Source organism: Mustelus asterias, chromosome 10 (assembly GCF_964213995.1).
Source record: "Mustelus asterias chromosome 10, sMusAst1.hap1.1, whole genome shotgun sequence".
Lineage (NCBI taxonomy): Eukaryota > Metazoa > Chordata > Chondrichthyes > Carcharhiniformes > Triakidae > Mustelus > Mustelus asterias.
The window spans coordinates 105,195,015-105,222,881 of NC_135810.1; the positions used below are offsets into that span (position 1 = coordinate 105,195,015).

The 27,867-nt window shown below is 43.7% G+C and overlaps 1 protein-coding gene across 2 annotated transcripts in view; it reads right to left on the reverse strand.

Annotated features, from left to right (window-relative positions):
- Nucleotides 1-6,709: 6,709 nt before the first annotated feature.
- Nucleotides 6,710-27,867, reverse strand: part of p4ha3 (prolyl 4-hydroxylase, alpha polypeptide III) — an 87,513-nt gene continuing 66,355 nt past the window's right edge. For both annotated transcript variants that reach the window (XM_078222869.1, XM_078222868.1), the window contains exons 11-13: nucleotides 24,033-24,101; nucleotides 16,449-16,545; nucleotides 6,710-7,751 (exon numbers count right to left, since the gene is read on the reverse strand). In XM_078222869.1, coding sequence (XP_078078995.1) covers nucleotides 7,681-7,751; nucleotides 16,449-16,545; nucleotides 24,033-24,101 — 237 coding nt within the window. In that variant the 3' untranslated portion in view covers nucleotides 6,710-7,680. The remainder of the gene's footprint in view (nucleotides 7,752-16,448; nucleotides 16,546-24,032; nucleotides 24,102-27,867) is intronic.

Below are 27,867 nucleotides of genomic sequence, written 5' to 3' on the forward strand. Positions count from 1 at the left end.
CCGTAACCTGTGCATCTTTGGACTGTGGGAGGAAACCAGAGTACCCGGAGGAAACCCATGCAGACACTGGAAGAAGGTGCAAACTCCACACACACAGTGACCCAGAGCTGGAATCAAACCTGGGCCCTTGGAGCTTTGAGACAGTAGTGCTTACCACTGTGCCACCATACTGCCCCGTCCTCCGTAATATATCCTGTGTAGCTTGGTATCAAATTTTACTTCAGAAGTTGGCTTTAATAGTCCTTTTATATGAGAATCCTCCGATCTCCTTGGCATAGAATTACTTTAACATGAGTTTGAAGGATTTCAGAGTTGAATTTGCTCAGTTTTTAGGGAGGAAATGCAGGATATCTAACATTTTGCATTAAAGGCTTTGGAATTGTACATCAGTGCTCAGTTACAATACAACAGCATGTCCAATAGCTGATGCACTCATTCTAGTCTATAGGAAAATAAATAATTTGTGAAACTCTGTTCTTTATTTGTTGACTTCGTTCAAAGTTAATGATTTTTCACACAAGGAATAAATCAAACATTGGTGAGTTAAAATATTTGAGAACTTTCCTAACAAATACAACCACCTTTTTTCCTTCATTGAAAAGGTTTGTGTAATTCCTTCCTTGGCCGCTGGATGGAGTGTCATCTCATTTAAACTGATGAAGGAAATTGATGGTCTTCTTGTGCCACAGAAATATTAGAGAAATCTTAAAAATCTGCAGCCCAGTTTAAAGATCAAGAGTTACAATGTATGCACAGGTGAAAGGATCTCGCAGATGGGAAGAAAAATGAAGTATTTTGCTGTAATTAAAAACCTCTCCGATGCAGATAACCATCCAGGCCTTCGTTATCCCGAGGCTTGAATCCTGATCAGCTTCTTATTCCATAAACCTGAGGTCACTCCAAACTCTCCCCAAGTCTCATTCACCCATCACCCCTGCCCTCACTACCTTACAGAGCCCTGCGGTCAAACAATTCTTTGATTTCATTCATTTTCTACTCCTCCTGTCCTTGGGTCCATTCTCTATCTCTGGATTCTGCCACGCAACTATCTGAAATATTGTTGCTCCTTTTATTCTGGCCTTTTGAGCATCCTCAATTTTAATTACTCCACCATTGATGGCCATGTCTTCAGCTGCCTAGGCCCTGTCCCCTTCCCAAACCTCTGCCTCACCCTTTCCCTCCCTATCCTCCTTTAAGGAACTCTTTGAAAACTACCTCTTTGACTAACTTTTGTTCATAGAATCCTTACACTGCAGAAGGAAGCCATTCGGCTCACCTCGTCCACTTAACTTGATAGCTGTATATGGTATCTCTAAAGTTACCCAATTCCAAATCCTAACTTAAATTTTCCTAACTTAAATTTTCCTAACTGAACTTAAATTTTCCTAACTTAAGTTAGGAAAGTTTAAGAGTGGAACTTCCCCAAATAACATCCCAAGGACTTCAAGACTGTAGGCAAAATCCAGCAATAGTTACCACACTGGGTACTTGTATCCTTTGTGGTTGATTCCGACTTGGGATAAAACAACTGCCTTCTCGAACAGATTTTTCTCCAAGCACAGCTTGTTGGGAGTTGACTCAGCTTCCTGTTGTGAGCTGAAGTCTCACAAACAGCTAGCTTGCACAGGGGGAGCTTGCACAGGGGGAACTTGCCCTGGTGTCCCTTGCGATCTTCTCTTATCTAAATTAACCTCAGAAGTCACTCTTCATTACCTTCATAAATTTAGAATGTGCTCCGGTTTCCTCCCACAGTCCAAAGATATGCTGGTTAGGTGCATTGGCCATCCTAAATTCTCCCGCAGTGTACCCAAAGAGGCGCCGGAGTGCGGCGATTAGAGGATTTTCACAGTAACTTCATTGCAGTGTTAATGTAAGCCTGCTTGTGACACCAATGAATAAACTTCAAAAGAACTTACAAACCATAGCTCATTGTTTCCCTGCTTAAAGTTTTTTTTGAGTTTTATAAATACAAACTGTTTACATAGCAACAAATTGGATTCACAATTTGACTTTTACATTTCGCAATACAATACTTTACCTGAAGAGATGTTATAAAGGCAATGACATTCCAGTGGCTCGGATTAGGGTTGTCAATACAGTAACAGTATTTTTAGTCTGTTTAGTTGACTTCTGCCCTTTTTCTATATGGACTAAAGCAGTGGCACAGATCTTTGTGCCTATCGATATGGATGTGACCTTGAATCTATTTATTTCCATACAGAGTAGGGGGCTGGTTGGTTAGCATGTGTTTCGGGATAACAGTAAGAGTGTAGGGTTCTGTCTCTGTTGTGGCTGAGGTACACCTGGGTCCTGCCTCCTCACTTTACCCTGGAGCAGAAGCACAGCATATGTCATGGTTTGGTGATCCTCAAGCAAGGATGCTACCTGGAGAAGATAAGATGCTGAAAATATCCTGACTATTCCCTGTCAACTGGAAACATCTGGTAGCTGCATACTATTTACTGAAAACACACATGACTTTACTTAGAATAGAATCATAGAATCCCTGCAGCGCAGAAGGAGGCCATTCGGCCCATCGGGTCTGCATGGTTCTCTGACAGAGCATCTTACTCAGGCCATCTCCCCTGCTCTATCCTTGTAACCCCATGTATTTACCCTGTTAATCCCCCTAACCTGCACATCTTTGAACACTAATGGACAATTTAGCATAGCCAAATCCACCTAACCCACACATCTTTGGAGTGTGGGAGGAAACCGGAGCACCCGGAGGAAACCCACACAGACATGGGGAGGATGTGCAAACTCCACACAGTCACCCAAGGCTGGAATCAAACCTGGGTCCCTGGCGCTCTGAGGTAGCAGTGCTAACCACTGTGCCACTGTGCTGCCTTTCCTAATTTGTTGCTAAATGAATTTATTAACAAGCCACACAGGCCATCCAGAATTAAATTAACTTACTCTGGATTTTTAAGAATCCTTTAAAAGGAGCTTTCAGAGCAACTGATAGGGGAGGTGGTAGCATAGTGGTAATGTCACTGCACTTCTAATCCGGAGACCCAAGCTAATTCTTTGGAGCCACAGTTTCAGATCACACCACTGGTAGAATTTGAATTCAATCAATACGCCTGGAATATAAAGCTAGTTTCAGTCATGGTGACCACAACAACTATTATCAATTGTTGCAAAAATCCATCTGGTTCACTAATACCCTTTAGGGAAGGAAATCTGCCATCCTTACCTGGTCTGGCCTACATGTGACTCCAGAGCCACAGCAATGTGGTTGACTCTCAACTGCCCTCTGAAGTGGCCTTAGCGCGCCATTCAGTTCAAGGGCAATTATGGATGGGCAACAAATGCTGGCCTTGCCAGTGACACTCACATCCCATGAAAAGGAATTCCTTATACTTCCCTGTTTTTATTTTTAGCAAACTATTCTAGAATTTTCTAAACTGATCAAATGCCGGTGCTATATTATTTTCAGTCAATTGTGTCCAACTCTCTGTCACTGTATCAAGCAGAACATATCTTAAAATGGAGAATTCGAATGTTAAGCAATGGAAGTTCCCCCAGCGTACAAAAGGTTCAGAGAGCTTGGCGAAGATAGGGATCTAGATGAGTATACGGCTTGTAGGAAGGGACTTAAGAAGGAAATTAGGAGAGACAGAAGGGGTCACGAGAAGGCCTTGGCAAGTAGAATTAAGGAAAACCCTATGGATATGTGAAGAGTAAAAGGATGAGACGTGAAGGAATAGGGCCTATAAAAGGTGAAGGCGGGAAAATCAGTACGGAACCAGTAGAAATGGCAGAGGTGCTTAATGAGTATTTTACCTCGGTTTTCACAGAGGAGAAGGACATGGGTGGATGTACTGTGGGCTTGCGGTGGACTGAAAAGATTGAGTATGTGGACTTTAACAAAGAGGTTGTGCTGGAATCTTTGAATGGCATCAAGATAGATAAGTCGCTGGGTCCGGATGGGATGTACCCAGGTTACTGTGGGAGGTGAGGGAAGAGATTGCAGAGCCTCTGGCGATGATCTTTGCGTCGTCGATGGAGACAGGAGAGATGCCGGAGGATTGGAGGATTGCGGATGTGGTTCCTATTTTCAAGAAGGGGAATAGGGATTGCCCAGGAAATTACCGACCTGTGAGTCTAACCTCAGTGGTTGGTAAGCTGATGGAGAAGATCCTGAGGGACAAGATTTATGAGCATTTAGAGAGGTTTAGTATGCTCAAGAATACTCAGCATGGCTTTGACAAAGGCAGATCGTGCCTAACGAGCCTGGTGGAGTTCTTCGAAAATGTGACTAAACACATTGACGAAGGGAAAGCGGTAGATGTGGTTTATATGGATTATAGCAAGGCGTTCGATAAGGTTCCCCATGCAAGGCTTCTAGAAAAAGTGAGAGGGCATGGGATCCAAGGGGCTGCTGCCCTGTGGATCCAGAACTGGCTTGCCCAAAGGAGGCAGAGAGTGTGTATAGATGGGTCTTTTTCTAAATGGAGGTCGGTCACCAGTGGTGTGCCCCAGGGATCTGTTCTGGGACCCTTGCTGTTTGTCATTTTCATAAATGACCTGGGTGAGGAAGTGGAGGGATGGGTTGGTAAGTTTGCCGACGACACGAAGGTTGGTGGGGTTGTGGATAGTCTGGAGGGATGTCAGAAGTTACAGAGGGATATAGATAGGATGCAAGACTGGAAAGAGAAGTGGCAGATGGACTTCAACCCAGATAAATGCGTAGTGGTCCATTTTGGCAGATCGAATGGGATGAAGGAGTACAATATAAAGGGAAAGACTCTTAGTACTGTAGAGGATCAGAAGGACCTTGGGGTCCGGGTCCATAGAACTCTGAAATCGGCCCCGCAGGTGGAGGAGGTGGTTAAGAAGGCGTATGGTGTGCTTGCCTTTATCAATTGAGGGATTGAGTTTAGGAGTCCGGGGATACTGATGCAGCTATATAAGACCCTCGTCAGACCCCACTTGGAGTACTGTGCTCAGTTCTGGTCGCCTCATTGCAGGAAGGATGTGGAAAAGATTGAAAGGGTGCAGAGGCGATTTACAAGGATGTTGCCTGGATTGAGTGGCATGCCTTATGAGGATAGGCTGAGGGAGCTCGGTCTTTTCTCCTTGGAGAGACGTAGGATGAGAGGAGACCTAATAGAGGTATATAAGATGTTGAGAGGCATAGATCGGGTGGACTCTCAGAGGCTTTTTCCCAGGGTGGAAATGGCTGCTACGAGAGGACACAGGTTTAAGGTGCCGGGGGGTAGGTACAGGGGAGATGTTAGGGGGAAGTTTTTCACACACAGGGTGGTGGGCGAGTGGAATCGGCTGCCGTCAGTGGTGGTGGAGGCAAACACAATAGGGTCTTTTAAGAGACTCCTGGATGAGTACATGGGACTTAATAGGATGGAGGGTTATAGGTAGGCCTAAAAGGTAGGGATATGTTCGGCACAACTTGTGGGGCCGAAGGGCCTGTTTTGTGCTGTAGTTTTCTATGTTTCATGAGTGGATACTGATACCAGTTTTTGTTTCAATTCCAGGTTTGTATTAGTGGTGCCCCTGTCCCCTTGAGATGCATTTTCTTTTTCCCCGGCCCTTCCTGTTGCTTTTATTCCAAAATAGTCGCAAAGCTTCAGGATTCACATTGCTGTCGGCCAATCAAACGGAAGGTGAGGAACAAAGAGACTCATTCACTGCAACTGCCTTTTGACATCTGGCCCTGGGCTGAAATGTTCCTGGTTCTGCAATTTGCCTGCTGTGTCTTGACAAATTGTGCCTGCCTGCTATTCCCACTGGAACCCTGAGGGGAATGTGAGAATCTAACTCAAACTAGTGTTTGATGTGAGTTATCATTCATCCAGTAGTTATATTTTACAACATTGGCATGTTTAAATAACATTTCTCTTATCCATGTGTCACGCTGCTAGCTCAACACTGACTATAGCTGAAACTATCCTTCCCACCCTCAGCAGTTGTGTTTTCCATTCTATGGTGCCTTTCCCCTGGTGTCTCACTAGGAAGTGCCTGATGAATGGTTTTGTCAGCAGTGCTATATGTGTGCGTGTGAGAGGCCAGGAGAACATGGAGTTTTGCCTCAATGGGAGTCCAGACTACATTATTGGACAGCTTTTGTTTGCTTCCAAAACAGATGCTGTCAAATCTGCTGAGATTTTCCAGCATTTGCTGTTTTTGTTGCAAGGATGGACGTGTTGGTTGACCAATGTCTGGAGTGCGGGGGAAAGTCATGCAATGAGAACTCACAGTTGGTAACCCAAAAATCATAGAATCCCTACAGTGCGAAAGGAGGCCATTCGGCCCATCAAGTCTGCACCGACCACAATCCCACCCAGGCCCTATCCGCCATAACCTCATGCAATTACCCTATCTGGTCCCCCTGACACTAAGGGGCAATTTAACATGGCCAATCCACCTAACCCACACATCTTCGGACAGTGGGAGGAAACCGGAGTACCCGAGGAAACCCACGCAGACACGGGGAGAATGTGCAAACTCCACACAGATAGTAACCCAAGCCGGGAATCGAACCCGGGTCCCTGGCGCTGTGAGGCAGCAGTGCTAACCACTGTGCCACCGTGCCGCGACATGGAATCTAAACTTACAGTTAGGCTCAGAATTTATATAGAAGATGGATTTAACACTAGTTTCAGGCAGCTGCCCGGACGGCTTCAGGGCGTCTTAACCACCATTAGGAACTCCGTTCCTAACAGCACTGTGGGTGTACCTACACTACATGGACTGCAGCGATTCAAGAAGGCGGCTCAACACCACCTTCTCACGGGCAATTAAGAATGGGTAATAAATGCTGGCCTAGCCAGCGATGCCTACATCCTGCGAATTAAGAATAAAAAGAAATCTAAGCATGTGGTGTTCTTTCAGTCTGGAGTGAGCCTGTGCATTCTGTACATGTCCACAGATTGGACATGTTTCCAATCTGTGTACATTCTGCCTATCAATAATCTGTGTGCTGTCATTGGACAGGTTGAAATAAAAGGACCAGAACCTTCCACGACTGGTGGGCGCGGCGGGGCTGGGCTGCATCATCATCCCCGGGAATGACATTTTGATTAAGTTTAAGTTACCGCTTGATGTTTTATTTTAATTACAGTGCCCCACCGGGGGTTGTTACCCCTGTAATTTTTGTTTAATGTAATTATTATTTTTATTTCTTTAAAAAAAGACAATAAACACACCAGAACTGATCCGAGACACTTTTTCCCCCTTGATTTCGTTTTTTAAATTCTTCAAGGAAATTCTCCTCAGAAAATGCACAATGCAACATAGCAATTTACTTCAGTCAGTTTACTTTCATGAAATAAACCTGCCCGTCCTCATTTATTTGACGATAGTTTCTTTTCCGTTTTTCTTTGATCCAGCTTTTTCACAGTTTTCAGGGATTTATAACGGGGACACAGTCAGCGATGAAGTGAATGGAAATTTGTGGCAATGCGTCCTGGTTCTGAGGGTGTATGTTTTCCACATATGAAGAGCTTTACCGTCGTGATGTAACGACCGCTCAGTTCCATTCCTCAGATCCAAGTCAGTGCTAAAGTGTGTCTGGCTTCAGGCCAGTGCTTCCTCACCCCTGTCCAGACAACATTTGGGCTTCCACTCATTATTTCAGAACCATATGGTGACTACCCTTCTCCATGCGTAATGCAAGTTCTTGTACTCCAAGAGGCCCCATGACAAAGACGTCACTTATTCATCTGGGTCAGCTCCGCATTTCCTTTGAAATTCCTGCCCATGTTCACGGATCCACTTGTTAGCTACTGAAAGATTTTTTTACAAAGAAGAACAATTGTTAAACATCTTCGTTTTAAAGAACTGCATTTCTCCATTCCAGCTAAATAAACCGCCAGGTCGCAAATGCCAGCAATGACAATTCTTAACCATTTTTCATTGAAATTTAGTAAAAATACAAATGTTAAGAACTATTGTAAAAGCAACGTATATATTCATTGTATTCATTTTTCCCCATTACAAACTGCTTATCTTCATCCAAAATTGCTTAATTCAATTTACCATTTTTGTTCCACATTTTAGCTACGTTACCATTTTGTTTTTAATTTATATTGTTTAATTCAAATAATGGGGCATTTCATTTTCAATGCCAAATTTAAGTGATATCAGGAATAATTGGAGTGATGTCTGGGTAAAGGAAAGTAAAGTTTATTTATTAGTCACAAGTAGGCTTACATTCACACTGCAATGAAGTTACTGTGAATATCCCCTAGTCAGCACACTCCAGCACCTGTTCGGGAACACAGAGGGAGAATTTAGCATGGCCAATGCACCTAACCAGCACATCTTTCAGACTGTGGGAGGAAACCAGAGCACCCGGAGGAAACCTATGCAGGCACAGGGAAAACATGCAAACTCCACACAGACAGTGACCCAAGCCGGGAATTGAATCTAGGTCCCTGGCGCTGTGAGGCAGCAGTGCTAACCACTGTGCCACCCCGTGTGTCACAGTTAATGTATCACTTCATTCATTGACTCCCTGTTAATGCAGCTGTTTGTGCATCCAGATAGATTTGAGAATTTGATTTGATTTATTATTGTCACATGTGTTAGCATACAGTGAAAAGTATTGTTCATAGAAAAGGAAAGGATGGAGTGCAGAATGTAGTGTTACAGTCATAGCTAGGGTGTAGAGAAATATCAACTTAATGCGAGGTAGGTCCATTCAAAAGTCTGATGGCAGCAGGGAAGAAGCTGTTCTTGAGTTGGTTGGTTAGATAGAGTTGCAGAAGGTCAGTGCTTTTCCAGTTCTGCCTGTGGACGAAGCAGGAGTGACTTCCATGATCTCCTCCACTCCGCAATCAGTGGGACCAATCACACAATCTCTCAGACTCCCCTGTGATTTAATCCCACCCTCTACCCAGGAAATCTCAGATTCTCAACTCATGATCACTCATGGACTTTAGCCCCATGATCTATCCCTCCCACCTCTCCAATGTGTTTTGATATTACCCCATCCCCCAATCCCCCACACACATGTGACCGCCTGTCTTCTTCAATGCCGGGGACTGTCCCTAGCAATCACCAGCTTATTTGCCGATGTGCTGACAGCTCCTGTCACCCCATCCACCCCGCAGTCTGGCTGGCTGCAAGGCACAAAATGGATTGCAACATTGCAGTGAGATCTTGCTGTTAATTTTGACAGGACCCCCACCTTCCTGTAAACATCAGGGTGACAGAGTACAAAAACAGCAAACGTATGATACACCTTTATAAATCCCTGCTTAGGGTTCAGCCTTGATATCAAAGTTAATCCTGGGCAGCACACTTTAGGAAGGCTTTGGACTGAGCACAGCGGAGATCTACCAGAATGGGGACGGGAATGAGGGACTTCAGTTACACGGAGAGATTGGGGACTGTTCACCTTCTTACAGCACAGAAGGTTTAAATGGAGGCATTCAAAATTCTGTGATGTAAACTTTCTATATTTGTAGATCCACGCTACCTCCCCTGAATTCACCCATGTCTATCCAGATATTTACTCATTTCCGGGATATGGGCTTCGCTGGCTAGGGCAGCATTTATTGTCCATCCAGAATCGCCCTTCTTGAATCACTGCAGTTCATGTGGTGTAGGTATATCCACAGTGCTGTTGGGGGGGTGTTCCAGGATTTTGACCCAGCAGTAGCAAGTCAGGATGGTGAGTGACTCGGAGGAGAATCTCCAGGTGGGTGTGTTCCCAGGTATCTGCTACTATTGTCCTACTAGATGATAGCGGTCGTGGGTTTGGAAGTTTCTGCCTAAGGAGCTTTGGTGAGTTTCTGCAGTGCAACTTGTAGATGGTACACACGGCTGCCACTGTTCGTCGGTGGTGGAAGGAGTGAATGTTTGTGGATAGGGTGCCAATCAAGCGGGCTGCTTTGTTCTGGATGGTGTTGAGCTTCTTGAGTGTTGTTGAAGTTGCACCTATCCAGGCAAGTGGAGAATATTCCATCACACTCCTGACTTGTGCCTTGTAGATGATGGACAGGCTTTGAGGAGTTGGGAGTTGAGTTACTCACCGCAGGGTTCCTAGCCTCTGACTTGCACTTGTAGTCACAGTATTTATATGGATAGTCCAGTTCAGATGCTGGTTAAAGGTAACCCCCAGGATGTTGTTAGTGGGGGACTGAGCAATGGTAATGCCATTGAATTCAAAGAGCAATGGTTAGTTCTCACTTGTTGGAGATGGTTATTGCTTGGCACTTGTGTGGCATGAATATTACTTGTCATTTGTCAGGCCAAGCCTGGATATTGTCCAGGTCTTGCTTCATTTGGACATGGACTGCTTCAGTATCCGAGGAGTCATGAATAGTGCTGAACATTGTGCAATCATCAGCTAATGTGCCTACTTCTTGCCTTATGATGGAGGGAAGGCCATTGATGAAGCAGTTGAAGATAGTTGGGCCCAGGACACCGCCCTGAGAAACTCCTGTTGTGTTCTGGAATTGAGATGATTCACCTCCAATGACCACAACATCACGGTATGACTCCAACCAGCAGAGGATTTTCCCTTTGATTCCTATTGGTTGCAATTTTGCCAGGGCTGCTTGGTGCCACACTTAGTCAACTGCTGTCTTGATGTCAAAGGCAGTCACTCTCAGCTTAGCTCTGGAATTTAGCTCTTTTGTCCAAGTTTAAACCAAGACTGATGAGTTTGGGAGCTGAGAGGCCTTGACGGAACCTATGTGTCAGTGAGCAGGTCATTACTGAGTAAGTGTCGCTTGATAGCACTGTTGATGACCCCTTCTATCAATTTCATCCAATGGTAAAAGCTTATAGGTAAGCTAACTGGACTATAGTTATCTAGTTTACCATTATCTGCTTTTTGAACAGTGTAACCTGGGCAATCTCCCAATCCTCTTCCATGTTCACATTTGATATTCTATTTGCTGATTTCCCTCAAATGTTCAAATTCAGAGGCATGAACCAGGACCTGCTGCTTTTTCCACTTAGAGTTCGATCAATTTTTTCAGTATTTCATCCTTAACTATAGTGAGCTTAACTTCTCTATCCAATCACATTTTGCGTTTTCATCCCAACTAGCACTCTTCAGTGGAAACCAACAACTCATGTACTAATTCTGCCATCCACAGTAGCATTTCCATTTTAATTGTTCTTGCCATCTGCAGTACAATTTCCACTTCCACCTCTAATCAGCCCTCCTCCGTCTTTAACTCTTCTTTTAACCTTGGTATGATTACAAAGTCCTGTCCCACCACCATTCCAAACTGGAGAATCTCATTGATCCCCAAATTAAAATATATGTTTAACAGTTTTTATAAACTGCTGTGTCTGGCAGATATTTTACTACAGTAGAAATCACGAGACATCAGGCAGAGTGTGGAATGTGCACAAATAAATACAAAGTCAACTGTTTGAGCCACTAAATCTACTGGATTGAATACAGTGCCCTTGCAATGTGTAACAGTAACCAGTTGTGAGTTTAATGACTGAAGCTTTTCCACATTGAGCTGGGCATTGTATCAGCTCAACCTTTACTTGCTATATTCTAAAGCATTCAACTAATAGCACAAATAATGAAGAGTTTACTGCACTTACTGAAATCAACACTGGTTTAAAAGGTTTCCTGTTCCCAGCTATAATGGTAGTGTACAAAATGATCATTTTCATTAAACTATAACATGTGGGTTTTCAGTCTGTACATCCAGTCATTTACTTCAATCTTTCTTTCCCACTCTTCTAGATTCTTCTCTGCCAAAGAAGAATTAGAGGGATGTGGGCCAAACCCGAGCAATTGGGACTAGCTGGTCGACATGGACTGGTTGGGCCGAAGGGCCCGTTTCCGTGCTGTATTGCTCAATGACTATATACTCTACCTGAAGTTTCTGCCCATCTACCTTTGATTCACACTGCCGATAAATTTAAAAAATTCTGTCCTTATAGTTTATTTTAAATCCTGTTGTTCCACTTACTCACACTCATAGTAATTAATTACTGAGGTAATTAAACTTTATGCTGAATTTTCACAATCATTAAATTAGACTTCAGGACTTAAGGCCTGGTCCCAATGGCCTACTCACCCCTCATCTGTACACTGTTGGCAATTTTCAAAATGTATTTATGGGATGTGAGCGTTGCTGGCTACGCCAACATTAATTGTCCATTCCTTGTTGCTCTTGAGAAGGTGGTGGTGAGCTGCCCTTTTGATACGCTGCAGTCCAGGTGGTGTAGGTACAGCCACAGTGCTGTTAGGGAGAGAATTCCAGGATTTTGACCCAGCAACAGTGAAGGAATAGCGACATTTTTCCAAGTCAGGATGGTGAGTGACTTGGAGAAAAACTTTCAGCTGGTGGTTTTCCCAGGTATCTGCTGCCCTTGTTCCTTCGAGATGGTAGCGGTTGTGGGTTTGGAAGGTGCTGCTAAAGGATGGTAATGCCATTGAATGACAAGGGACAATGGTTAGATCCTCTCTTGTTGGAGATTGTCATTGTCTGGCACTTATGTGGCGTGCATGTTACTTGCCACTTGTCAGCCCAAGCCTGGATATTGTCCAGGTTTTGCTGTATTTCAACATGGACTGCTTTAATATGTCAGGGGTCACAAATAGTGAACCTTGTGCAATCATCAGCAATTATCCCCACTCCTGACCTTATGATGGAAGGAAGGTAATCGATGCAGCAGCTGAAGATGGTTATGTCTAGGACACTAATCTTTTTAAAAATTAATTTATAGAGTGTGAACGTCACTGGCTGGGCCAGCATCTATTGACCATCCCTATTTGCACTTAATGGTGAGCTGCCTTCTTGAAACAGTCCAGGAGGTGTGGGTACACCCACAGTGCAGTTAGGGAGAGAATTCCAGGATTTTGACCCAACAATCCTGCAGTGATGCACTGGAATTGAGATGACTGACCTCCAACCACCATAACAATCTTCCATTGTGTAGGTTATGATTCCAACCAGCGGTTGGTTTATTTCCCCCCAATTCCCATTGACTCCAGTGTTGCTAGGGGCTCTTTGATGACAAATTTGGTCAAATGTTGCCTTGATGTCAAGGGCTGTCCCTCTCACCTCACTTCTAGCATTCAGCTCTTTTGTCCATGTTTGAACCAAGGTTGCAATGATGTCAGGAGTTGAGTGACCCTGGCGGAACCCAAACTGAGCGTCAGTAAACAGGTTATTGCTAAGCAAGTGTTGCTTGACAGCACTGTTGACGACCCCTTCCATCATTTTATTAAGGATCAAGAGTAGTGGATGGGTGGTAATTGGGCAGGTTGGATTTATCTTGTTTCTTTTCCACAGGACATACTTGGGTAATTTTGCACATTGCTGGGTAAATGGCAGTGTTGTAACTGTACTGGAATAGCTTGACTAGGGGTACGGCAAATTCTGCAGCTCAAGTCTTCGGGATTCCTGCCGGAATATTGTCAGGGTCCATAGTCTTTGCAGTAGCCGTACCTTCAGTGTTTCTTGATATCATGTGGAGTAAATTGAATTGGCATCTGTGATGCTGGGACCTCCAGGGAGGCCGAGGTGTATCACTCATATTGCTATAGGTCTGGAGTTACATGTAGGTCAGACCAGGTAAGGACGGCAGGTTTCCTTCCCTAAAGGACATTAATGAACCAGATGGGTTTTTACAATAATCGACAATGGTTTCATGGTCATCAGTAAACTTTTAGTTCCAGATTTTCATTGAATTCAGATTTCACCATCTGCCGTGGTGAGATTCAAACCCAGGTCCCCAGAACATTACCCTGGGTCTCTGGAGACTAGTCCAGTGACAACACCACTACTGCCTCCCCATCGAACAACATTAATTATTGCATGATTTTTTTGCCAGCTCCCAAAACTCTGATTAAATTGTTCCTTTGGGTAACAGCTGCATAAAGGGTAAAAGAGCAAAAGAGTGGAGTTAGGAGAGTATTTATTCATGACACAACCAACTGATTCTGCCTTGAACAAAGATGCAAATCATGAATTGAAACCAGTGGCAGTCGAGAGTACAACAGTGATAAGAGAAAATGACAACAGGAGAGAAAGTCAGTCAGACGAAGAAAAATGAGAGAAAGAAAAGAATGGAGGATGAAGAAAGAGGAAGAGAGAGCACAACCGAAGGGACTGACAGAATGGAAAAATATCAGTGAGGCAAAAAAAAATGTAAGAACTAGTCAGGAACATCACACTTCTTTCAGGTGTGATCTTGGAGCTGTGAAGAACACACAAAGAAACACACAAACATACGGATTTGGAGGAGGAGTAGGTCACTCAGCCCTTCAAGCCTGCTCTACCATTCAATAAGATCGCAACCGTAACTCCATCTTTCTGCATACCCCTGATAACCTTTCACCCCTTGTTAAACAAGGATCTCTCTAGTTTGGCCTTGAAAGACTCTGCTTCCACCTCCTTTTAAGGAAGAGAGATCCAGAGACTCACTATCTTCTCAGAGGGAAAAACACTCCTCATCTTTGTTCTAAATGAGCAATCCCTTATTTTTAAGCAGTGGTCCCTAGTTCGAGATTCTCCCACAAGAGGAAAGAGCCTCTTCGCATCCACCCTGTCAAGACCCCTCAGGGTCTTATATGTTTCAATCAAGTTGCCTCTTACTCCTCCAAACTCTAACAGATACATGCCTAGTTTGCCCGACTTCTCCTAATAAGGCAACCTGCGCAATCCAAGTATTAGTCTAGTAAACATTCTCTGAACTGCTTTCAATGTATTCCTATCCTTCCTTAAATAAGGAGACCAATACTTTACACAATACTCCAGATGTGGTTGCACCAATTCCCTGTATAACTGAAGAAATGACGTGGAGATGCCGGCGTTGGACTGGGGTAAACACAGTAAGAAGTTTCACAACACCAGGTTAAAGTCCAACAGGTTTATTTGGTAGCAAAAGCCACAAGCTTTCGGAGCGCTGCTCCTTCGTCAGGTGAGTGAGTGTTCTATTCACAAACTGGGCATATAAAGATACAAACTCAATTTACAAAATAATGGTTGGAATGCCTCATGTGTGCGGAACTTGGCTCTCAGTCTCTGCGATCGATCGACAGTTCCGACGCGCCACAGCAAAAAACCGCACCGACCTCCTCAGAAGACTGACACGGGACATAGTGGACAGACAGAGTACCCTTCGTCGTCCAGTACTTTCCCAGAGCGGAGAAGCTACGACATATTCTCCTGAGCCTTCAACATGTCATTGATGAAGACGAACATCTCGCCAAGGCCATCCCCCCACCCCCACTTCTTGCCTTCAAACAACCACGCAACCTCAAACAGACCATTGCCTGCAGCAAACTACCCAGCCTTCAGGAGAACAGTGACCACGACACCACACAACGCTGCCACAGCAACCTCTGCAAGACGTGCCCCAGATCATCGACACGGATGCCATCATCTCACATGAGAACACCATCCACCAGATACACAGTACATACTCTTGCAACTCGGCCAATGTTGTCTACCTGATACGCTGCAGGAAGGGATGTCCCGAGGCATGGTACAACAGATGAATGAACACCGCTTGACAATCACCAGGCAGGAGTGTTCTCTTCCTGTTGGGGAACACTTCAGCGGTCACGGGCATTTGGCCTTTGATCTTCGGGTAAGCGTTCTCCAAGGCGGCCTTCACGACACACGACAACGCAGAGTCGTGAGCAGAGACTGATAGCCAAGTTCCACACACATGAGGACGGCCTCAACCGGGATCTTGGGTTCATGTCACATTATCTGTAACCCCCACGACCTGCCTGGGCTTGCAAAATCTCACTAACTGTCCTGGCTGGAGACAATACACATCTCTTTAATCTGTGCTTAACCCTCTCTCCACTCACATTGTCTGTACCTTCAAGACTTGATTACCTATAAAGACTCGCATTCCAACCAATGAACAATAACATTCAATTAGTTTTCCCAATTACTTGCTGTGCCTGTATCCCAGCCTTTTGTGATTCATACACTGGGACAGCCAGATCCCTCTGCAACTCAGTAATGCCAAACAAAGGTCTCTGGAATAGAATACAGAAAGTGTGAGTGCTGTACACCAGAGACCTGTGCTTTGGCATCAATAAAACCATCAAAGATTGTGACAGAATTTATACAATAGATACAGGGATGACTTCATAGAAACATAGAAGATAGAAGCAGGAGGAGGCCATTCAGCCCTTTGAGGCTGTTCCACCATTCATTGTGATCATGGCTGATCATCCAAATCAATAGTCTGATCCCGCCTTCCCCCCAAATTCTTTAAAATCTTTGCCTCAAGTGCCATATTGTTTTTGCAAAATAATTTTAATATTGGAAACATTTATATTACATCAGGTATTAATTATTTTTAAACTAAATGACAAGGCTGTGTCACCAGTCACATAATCGGCGTACCACTTTAAATGCCTTTTTGCATTTGACTTAGTTGTGGTACATTGGGCCCGTCTATCTTGTGCACAGTCATTTTAAGGAATGTATAGAACAAATGATTCACAATTGCTTTAAAGGCACACATACCCCATTTGTCTCCAACTAGCACTGGGCAGCCAGCATGGAGAGTGTCTGCATTGCCTTGTCCATTTTTGTGGAGGTTCCACCAAAACAGCGCTGCATTCTAAACAAAAATAAGGAGCAATTTATAGTTAATGCCCGTCAGATGTAAGTTTTGCGATATGAGGAGGGCTGTGGAATCTTTGTGCAAACAGAATATATAATAAGATCTTTTGCATTCTTTTGGATTGTAAATTGGTCCCAATTAACATCATCAGTTGAACTGATTTTACTTATATTAACTGTAAATGTTATCGGTAAAACGACCTGTTAAAAAAAAAAGCCAAGGAAACTATTCTAGAGGCTTACAAATTTAAGAATTTAGTTTGAAGCGTCATGACAATCTTCAAGGGCTTGACAAATGACGGTCACACATTCTTCTGGGGAGCAAGAACTTAATTTGCTGTGTTGGAATTGCCAAAGAATCTCAATCATTACTGGGACTGACTTGAAGTAAGCTGGTTGTGTTGGGGGAGGAGATGGGAGGTGGCGCAGTGGGGGGAGGGGGTGTGTGGTCGGTGGGAGTCACTGCGTGGTGATGCACCATCAACTACGAGGACTCCAACGAGTGAGTGAAAATAACAGGCTTTTAATCGCAAAGAACTTGTAGCTAACCTGGCCCAGACTGAGGCAGGGAGGAGGAACCATCACCTTTATACCTCGTTCAGGTGGAAAGGGAGGAGTCTCAGATGGAAAGGGAGGAGTCTCGGGCCAGGTGCAGCAGGGGTGTGTCCAGGCATACAACATGTAATTACAGTGGGTCACCACACGCGGTAAGTTGTGGCCACGGGAACAGTCAAGGACACTTGACACCTTACTCCAGAAACCAGTGGGATACAACACACCGGGGAATAAGTCTGCCATTGTGTTGTGCGGAATGGCATTTGTTCAAACTTACAGTCGAAGCTCTGCTGTCACTCAAACAGGTAGGCAGCAATGGTCTTCAGAGTAATCCAGACATATGACACTGGGCATGGTTTAATTTGTAGTGTTTAGCAGGTACTAATCAAAGATAATGAAGGGGCTGGATAGGGTAGAGGTGGAGAGATTCTTTCCACTTAGAAGGGAAACCAGAACTAGAGGGCACAGCCTCAAAATAAGGGGGGGCCGGTTCAGAACAGAGTTGAGGGGGAACTTCTTCTCTCAGAGGGTAGTGAATCTCTGGAATTCTCTGCCCATTGAAGTGGTGGAGGCTTCCTCGTTGAATATGTTTAAATCACGGGTAGATAGTTTTCTGATCGATAAGGGAATTAGGGGATATGGGGAGCAGGCGGGTAAGTGGAACTGATTCGCTTCAGATCAGCCATGATCTTGTTGAATGGCGGGGCAGGCTCGAAGGGCCAGATGGCTTACTCCTGCTCCTATTTCTTATGTTCTTATGTTCTTATAAGATGAACCAGAAGCAAGAACATTGTGACTTAAAAACCTTTAATTTGCAAGTTAAGGGAGATCTCACTTTGCTTTATTCCACACATATTTGTTAATAAATTGGTTTAATTTCAAAGAAACCTCTAACTTCACACACCTGCATGTGTGCAGGATTTTTCCAATTCTTGGGTAAGTTGCGAAAATGTGGGTAAATGTAAATATTTTGCACATCTTGGCAGTACAGTGAGATTTGGGTAAGTCACTGACCAATGCAGCCATTGAGAAGACTGCACTAGATCAGTATTTACTAAACTTTATCTAATGTGTAGATATTTCAGAGCATGAATATAGTCAATGTGAAGGGAAGGACACACCAGACAGATCTGGGGAAATTATTTAAATTCAATAATTTCAGTAATACTTGCATTGTTAACCTCTTTTTCACAAAGTTATTTTAATTTTATCATTTCATCCACTAACATAACAAGATCAAAGCAGAAGGAGGATTCCAGTAATACTTAAAGTATAGTTTTCACTGAAGTTTTAAGGGCGCAATTCATTATTATGTTAGAGCATTTTATCACATGGTAAAATTCAACAAAGAATTTGGGATTAGGTTGAAGACGTGTAACTTGATAGCTTCCGCAAAAGGAGGTAACAGCAGCTACAAGGAAGGCCTTTGAAGCATGGCACGAATGACTTCAGATTAGACTATTTTTCCACTGCACTCATTTACTGATTGGATAGCCAGAGAGGCAGGATGATGACTTGTTAGACATAGTCCCACAGCACTTCCTAAACTGACCTGTTTGGCAACTCCAGTGGTGGACTCGGCCATGTATAATCCCAGAGTGTATTCATCAAGATGTTTGAGGCAACCATACAATGAGATCACTCTGCCTGAAACATAACCCCCACTGAGACAAATTAGATACAGATGAACTGTGCAAAGCTGGCTCGCAGCAGACTGAAATGAATCTGAGCGGGACTGGGACACCCCACTGTTAACAGCACTCCCCATGATCAGAATCCAGGCAGCAGAAATCACAGACGTTGTAGCCTATTAAAGATCAGCATTACTCCTGCCTTGCGGTGAGGTTTGAGAAGGGTATGACCTTCCTGTTTGAAAATGATGTCAAATCATTGCTGATCCAACTTTGGCACCTCACGCTGCCTGGTCTTCTTAACAGAACTCCAGAATGCTGTGGTGTTCAGGTGCTACAGTTAGCCGCTGTTCCTGGTTCCTACTTTCTGTTAAATGCTACTCAGTGAAACTCAGCACAGCTCCAACAATCAAATGTCGTCTTCTCTTCACTTTTTCTGTTTTGTGTTACATACAAATGCCAAAATCTCGCTGCCGTTTACGCCGGTGACATCTTACGGTCCCGCCGATGGCGCATCCCCTGCGCGGGTTTCCCAGTAGCGAGAAATGTCTTCAACAGGAAGCCCCATTGGTAACGGCAGGACTGTAAGATCCCGCTGCCAGCAAGCGAGGCGCTGCCTTCCGCCACCAGGAAACACCCCATGTGGAGGAGGAAACTCCACCGTCTTGCTAGTTAAAGAGCATTTAGCAATCGCCAAATGATCCACATTTAATTTAGTTTCATTTTACGTTAAAAAAATTTAAATTCTAACTAAAGATAATTAAATTAACTTTTTATTTCAGATTTCCAACTTCCGCAGTATTTTGCTCTTATTTACATTTAATAGTCACTTGGTAGTACAGAACTGCTGAAAAAGACACGTGCTGTCAAAACTTTTTGTCTTGCTCTCATCAGGACAGATGCAAGAATGTCAAATTTCAAAGGGAAATACAATTTATACTACATGAGAAAAGGGTTGCTGATTGGCAAGTTGGCTCTGAGTGGTTGAGACATTGCCATGGTAAATGAACAAGGGAACTGTTGCCCTTGTACCTTTATTCGAAAAAGGTGCAATGTTTGGACAAATCACTTTTGCTGCATAGACCTCTGTAAAGTGCCCACTCTGCCTCTAAATTACCCGAGAAGGGTAAAGTGCCTCAAAACTTTGAGCAACACGTGAATCTCACTGTATCACACTGCTACTATACAGTGGCAACGCAAGTGACATCCTTCACTAACAGGATGCTGCTGTCAAGCCAGAAAGACACTCTGTTTGTCACACAAATCAGTCATGTGGTGAATGTGCTTCAGTACCGGTGTGATGCCAGTATGCAGGCCTTCCAACCCAATGATGTGGATCATTTAAACAGCATTTCACTTTGACTGTTCCCAGCAGAGAAGTACTGACCTCCTTCAACCAACCTGTGCTTGCAAAACTCAAAACATAATGTCTAACATTAGATGAGATTCCGCGGCTAGGCAACATTAGCTAAACAATTCTAAGTGTGCAAAGAAATACACTGGGTGGGATTTTCCTCCCCCTCTGCGGTGTGCTTTGCGGCAGCAGGAGGTGGTGTCGTATCACCATTGTCAACAGAGTTTCCTGTTGAGTGCACCCCTCACCGCTGGGAAACCCAGCAGACCGTAAACACCAGCAAGATTTTGACGAGAAACAAGCAATTTAAGAATATCAGTTGAGCTTTCAATGTAACTCACATACCCTTGCTAGAAGCCACATATATTTATATGCAGTGACGTGTCTTCTGCAGGCACAAGGAAGAAGTCCAAAAATTGCACTTTTTTTTGAATAAGCAAAAGCATAAGGGCAATAGCTCCCTGATGCATTAACCATGACAATGAGTCAACCAATCAGAGCTGAATTTCCAACCAATCAGGACTCCTTTTATCATTTAGTGTAACTTGTTGCTCCCTTTGAAATTTGGCACTCTAACATCTGTCCTGATGAGTACAAGGCGATAAGCTTCGACAGCATGCCTCTTTTTCCAGAAATTCACATTTAAATTGTCTTCATAACTTGTGGCATGTAAATTTGTTCTTGCTATGTTGTTACATATTCACAATCTTAAAGTCAAAGAGTTCAGCCTGTAATTCTTATCAGAAACATAACAAAAATGAAAAACGTTACAAGGAGATCTTTTGAAAGGAATTACCGCCAACTTAATTCTGACAGACTGGGTTTCACTTGCTCAAGTGAAGTCTTTATTTCCCAATGGACTCTCTGCTCTGTTGCTGGTACTTTGATAATCTGTCAGTGCTACATGTTTTGTTTTGTTGCCAGGGCTTGAGGTGGGATGGTAAATGCTGCAGAAATAATCTGTGGTTTCGTTCTACCAGAGGCATGGAATTCCTAAGGCAAATGTGCAGAGATGGCTTAGACTAATCCCTGTTACTGGAGTAAGGATATTAGGCTAGCTTGTTTGATTTGGCATGGAGGTTCCATTTCCTTGCTTGCTGAAAAAAGAAACTTGAGCTGTTCAAAAATGAGCAATAATAATACAGAAATCTGCAGACTGGCTCATTCCCCACATATCTGTACCTCCGATTAGATTAGTCACATGTTTGAATTTAAAATAAATTATATTAGGGCGGCACGGTAGCACAGTGGTTAGCACTGCTGCTTTACAGCTCCAGGGACCTGGGTTCGATTCCCGGCTTGGGTCACTGTCTGTGTGGAGTTTGCACATTCTCCTCGTGTCTGCGTGGGTTTCCTCCGGGTGCTCCGGTTTCCTCCCACAGTCCAAAGATGTGCAGGTTAGGTTGATTGGCCATGCTAAAATTGCCCCTAGTGTCCTGAGATGCGTAGGTTAGAGGGATTAGTGGGTAAATGTGTAGGAATATGGGGGTAGGGCCTGGGTGGGATTGTGGTCGGTGCAGACTCGATGGGCCGAATGGCCTCTTTCTGTACTGTAGGGTTTCTATGGATATTCAACATCGGATTGATTTCTTCAATCATTCTCGTTAAACTGATGGAAGAAGCGGAAATCTAAAATTAATAATTGACCAGATATTCATCCTTTTCCAAACATTTTTAAATATAATATCCTATAATAATATCAATAATTCAATTTAAAAAGATAGAATGATGTGAGTAAAAAGTAACAGCCAGTAAAGAATTTTGACGTGCTTTTAAGTAATTGCAGATATTTTAGGTAGGTTTACACAGGACATTTGGCACAGAAACAGACCATTCAGCCCAGCCTGTCCTTGCTAGCACTGAAAAACTGGTTGCCTGCCAGCACTTAGTGAAGGGATTCACTGAAAGAGTCAATCACTGTGACCTTAATAATGCAATGATGCCCTGGATTCAAAAACTGCAGCATTTTTTATAATTACCGTCCAAACCTAAACGATATGGTAGAATTTGAAAGTTGTGGACATCTATTTAAATTTTAATGGCAGTAAGGAGAGATTCAAGCAGAATTGGGGATTATCGGAGCACCAGTTATAGGGTACAGTGCAGATTCACCAGAAACAAATACCAGGCCTTAAAGGATTCAGTTGTGAGCATGGGTTGCATAAACATTGATAGTTGATCTACACATGCAACACAGAATCAGCAATCCAGGAAGATCTTCAAAATCCACTGAATATGTCATTCAAGTCATAGAATCATTGAAGAATCATATAATCTGTACAGAAGGAGGCCATTCAGTCCATCGAGTCTGCACCAACAACAATCCCACCCAGGCCCTATCCCTGTAACTCCATGTATTTACCCTTCTAATCCTGCTGACACTAAGGGGCAATTTAGCAATGGCCAATCCACCTAACCTCCACATCTTTGGAGTTTGACAGGAAACTGGAGCACCTGGAGGAAACCCACGCAGACAGGGGGAGAACGTGCAAACTTCACACAGACAGTTACCCGAGACCAGAATTGAACCCGGGTCCCTGGCACTGTGAGGCATCAGTGCTAACCACTGTGCCACCATGCCACCCTTGCGCACTTTTCTGGATAACCAAGAATGCTTTGAGCATTGAAAGTTTTAACAAAACAGTGCAACCTCTGAGCTAACACCAATATCGACTTGGGAAATCACTCACTATCTTCACTGGCAATTGGAGTCTGTGTCAATTGAAATTTTGCGAATCTTCATGAGATTAGTCTAAGATCTGGTGAGTGATTTCACAGTAGTTCTCCCTTGAAAGGAATGGTCTACACTCAACAGGACCAACAGTCTCCAGGACAGGACATCACAAGGGGACCTCAAGGACTGTCCACAGCATGCAACTGTGGTCACCCGGATCAGGGTGTTCACCCCATTGTGTAACTTACAAAAAATTGCTGCAGGATTCAAGGCAATCCACCTAACAACACATAGTGTGGTGACCTGGGATGCCCAACTTGAACTTAGCACTGCTGCCTCACAGCGCCAGGGACCCGACTTTGATTCTTGGTTGGGTCACTTTCTGTGCGGAGTCTGCACATTCTCCCCGTGTCTGCGTGGGTTTCCTCCGGATGCTCCGGTTTCCTCCCACAGTCTGAAAGACATGCTGGTTAGGTGCATTGGCCATGCTAAATTGCCCCTCAGTGTCAGGGGGATTTAGCAGAGTAAATGTGTGGGGTTACGGGAATAGGGCCTGGGTGGGATTGTGGTCGGTGCAGACTTGATGGGCCAACTGGCCTCCTTCTGTGCTGTAGGGATTCTATGGTTAAGACTTGTAAAGTTGCAATATGTCATATGCAAGAAGGAGAAGATGAATATGGATTGTATTTCCTTGGCTTTATAAAGTTGAGAGATAAGCTAACCAAGGTATTTAAAATAAGTAAGGGATTTGATGGGATAGATAGAGAAAAATGATTTCTTCTAGTGAAAGAATTGAGAACAAGGTGACACATTTCAAACATCAAAGTTCGGCCATTTATGATTGAAATTAGGCAGCATATTTCACACAAGGTTCAGTGGAAATTGACAACCTGTTCCTCCAAAAGGCAATGGATACTAGTCAAGTGAGATTTTGTGAACTGATAGGTTTTTGTTAACTAACTGTGTGACCATTAGTCATTTATGAACCTTGTCAGTGATTGCTGGCAGATCATTTGACTGTGGAGAGCATCACATGCGAGCCACATCTAATCACCACACATGATTTACAGGGATTACTGGATAATGATCATGGAACACTGTCTGATTTTCCAGTCCCCAACCCAGGAGGCCCAACATAAACTGCCACAACTCCCTGGCCGAGGGAGACTTGATCAGTATGTCTCAGCTACAAATAGACATTTATAAACATATCTTTATTAATATAATGAATATCAAATGACAAAAATGATAAAAGATTATATTCTCCTCACCTTGACGACAGGAACGCTAAAGTTAGCATAAACGAAAGCAGTCGATCCTCCAGCTTCCACCGTACTCAGCTAAAACACAACACAAGGTTACTCTTATAATAACTTCTTCGCCATTAGTGTTACGCTAGTTTCACAATGATGTAGGTATAAGCGAACCCACCCATGTGGGATAATGTTGCTTTTTTCCCATCTTTATGTCATTACTGAAGTCATTATTAAACCAAATTGCACAGGGCGGCACGGTAGCACAGTGGTTAGCACTGCTGCTTCACAGCTCCAGGGACCTGGGTTCGATTCCCGGCTTGGGTCACTGTCTGTGTGGAGTTTGCACATTCTCTTCGTGTCTGCGTGGGTTTCCTCCGGGTGCTCCGGTTTCCTCCCACAGTCCAAAGATGTGCGGGTTAGGTTGATTGGCCATGCTAAAATTGCTCTTAGTGTCCTGGGATGCGTAGGTTAGAGGGATTAATGGGTAAATATGTAGGGATATGGGGATAGGGCCTGGGTGGGATTGTGGTCAGTGCAGACTCGATGGGCCGAATGGCCTCTCTCTGTGCTGTGGGGTTTCTAAGATTTCTAAGATTTCTAAGCTTGGCTTAAGCGACTAGTTGTGTCTGCTGTCTTATTGTGGGTCAAAACGGTTTAATGCTTTGATCAAATGTTAACCCTTCACAGAGATCAAAGAAATGGATACACAAAGCATGGGGAGATAGTGGTGTAGTGGTGATGCCACCGCACATCCAGAGGTAATGTTCTGGGGACATGGATTCCGACCCCACCAATTAATAAACCTGGAAATGGAAGATTATGGTGACTGTGAAACTATCGTCAGTCGTCATTAAAGCCAATCTTGCTCTTTAATGGCCCTTTAGGGCAGGAAATCTAGCAATCTTACCCATCTGACCAACATCTGTGACTCCAGACTCAACTGCCCTAACAAGCCAGTCAGTTTAAGGGCATTTAGGGAAAGGCAGTGTCAACATCCCATGAAAAAAAACCAAAAGATTGGAATATCCAGTTTAGATCACAATGTGGTTCAATTATTAATCTTCCAGAGCCAGCTGGTGTTCGAATAGATATAGGGCGAAAATTTAGATGGCTGCGGGAATAACAAATACCACTAAAGTAGATGAGATCTACTTCAGATCTGAATATGTAACACGTTGACACAAGTGGTTTCAGCTGTTGCACTCAGAATGACTGCAGAAATCTTGGGCTTGAAAAAAGAACAGAAAATAACTTTGATGCTTGTGAATATATGATTACATGCAAATAAAGATATGTGTGCATTATTCCACCAGTATTTGATTTCTTTTTTAACTTCATTGGCAGGCTATGAAAGGCCAATAGCTCTTGGGAACACCCTTGCCAATAGTACACTGTAGACTATCTTTAAGCTGATTGAGTAACAATCAGAATTGATAGAAAATTGCTTGCTGTCGCAAAAATGTATTTTGGTGAATCTCCCATCTGTTTCTACACCGCACTCCAATGGTGGACGTCATTTCTTCTGCTTCCCATACCCTAAATTCTGTAATTTCCTCCCTCAACCTCCTTGCCACCCTCTGTTCCTTCAATTTGCTCCTTAAAATCTATGGGCCGGATTTTCTCTCCGCACTCGCCCCAAGGCCGGAAAATCCCACCCGAGGTCTTCGGCCCTTTGCATGGTCCGTGTCCCACCTGCTCGATTCCCGTGCCAGGCGGGATGGGAAAATTCCGCCCTATCTCATTCACTAAGCTTTCAGTCACCTGTGTTGTAGTATGCCTTTAAGGGAAAGCAGCATTACATCACTCGAAGTGAAGTGTGTCATGCATCCAGTCCAGTCTTAGTTTCACTTTTGCTTTTGAGCAGAGCACACACGTACGCACAGCTCTGCTGCTGATATACCCAAGCTCTCTACCTATGTATAAATGTTCCCATGTGCCTCGTCCAAATAAATAAACTCACAATGTGTCTACACAATCCCTAATGTGTCTACACAATCCCTTATGAGCGATTGATGCTTATATCATGATAACAACAGGACAATTTGCCTCAGTATTTCTTTCTGTAGTTTGGTCAATAATAGAAATTTACAGCATGGAAGGAAGCCATTTGGTCCATCATCTCCATGCTGGCTGACAAGTAGCCATCCAGCCTAATCCCACTTTCCAACTCTTGGCCTGTAACCTTGTAGGTTACAGAACTTCAAGTGTTATTCCAAGTACTTTAAAAAATATTATAAGGGCATCTGCTTCTAATATCTTTTCAGGCAGTGAGTTCTAGCATCCCACATTTCTCCAGGCAAAAATAATTTTCCTTCTGGTCCCCCCTAAACCTACTACCTCTTATTCTAAGTCTATGCCTCCTAGTTACAGACCCTCCAAACTAGGAAATAGGATCTTCCAACACATTCAACCTAGACTTCTCACAATTTGTCTGATAATCACTGTGTGTTGTATGTTGTACAGTTGAATGTGTGGGAGTTTGGTTCAATTCAAACTGTTGTGCTATTGTGCTTAGAGAGGCGTGAAGAGTAAATAGAGCTTGGCAGAAGTAGCAGTGGTTGCTTAGCAACTGAAGGCATTTTAAGGTGGAAAGGCTTTTGAATGTAGTTTTTAGCTGAATTTGTGTGCAGTCAAAGACAAGACACCAGGAAGTGAACATCTCTCAACTCAGCCAGAAGAAAGACTAGACAGGATAAGGGAAAGGCACAAAAAAACAGACGCATTCCAGGAAATTAGGACAGAAAGAATGTCTTAAGACTGAAGTTAAGAGAACAGAAGCCAACATACTATTCTGGAGAATTTATGGGAAAAGTAAACAAAATGATCTGAGTTAAAGAGACAGTTGCAGTCACCAAATTTAAAGTGGGAAAGCAGACTTCAGAGCTAAATCAAAAGTTTGATGCCATTTTAATGCAGTCTGGGAATCAATAGTTAAAGCAATTGTGAACAGTTTGCACATCAGTCAAAACAAATAAATCCTGAAGGGGGAGTTGTAAACCCAGGATACAGGATTCGTTGGTATAAGTGGAGCGGAAGCTTTGTTTGAAGGAGTAATTTGAAAAACCCGGAATGGATTTCGGAATGCAAACCACTGATGGAAAGCAGTGTTGTGAAAGAAGATTTTAAAGCATTTATTTGGGAGTGGAGTTTGGAAACTTCTATGCGACAATCATCTGGGGAGATTTTGAGGAGAAATCTACAGGCATTCACTTGGGTTCAGACTAGAGTGTATTTGACCACAGCCAGTCTGTGTGCTTAAAGGGAATTTGTGTTACTGAGACCGCAGCATGGTGACACAGTGGTTAGCACTGCTGACTCACAGTGCCACGGTCCCAGGTTCGAATCCTGACTTGGGTCACTGTCTGTGTGGAGTTTGCACATTCTCCTCGTGTCTGTGTGGGTTTCCTCCGGGTGCCCCGGTTTCCTCCCACAGTTCAAAGATGTGTAGGTTAGGTGGATTGGCCATGCTAAAATTGCCCCTCAGTGTCAGGGGGCTGGCTGAGGTAAATGCATGGGGTTATGGGAATAGGGCCTGGGTGGGATTGTGGTCAGTGCAGACTTGATGGGCTGAATGGCCTCCTTCTGCACTATAGGATTCTATGACCATTGTAGCTTAAAATATACTTTGTAATCCTTGTTAGCCTTAAAATCTGTGTATATTTCTGAAGTTAAGGGGGAGTAAAGGAGTGCCGTATAATAATCCAACTTTTTATATTTACTAAATGTTTTTGTTTTGTTGTTAACATTAATTAGTGGTCCTGTGACTCCGTTCCTCCATGTTTTAAAAAAAAGGAAACGTTATGGGCTGGAATTCCCTGACTATATCCGTGGTTGGAATTCCCCGGTCCCG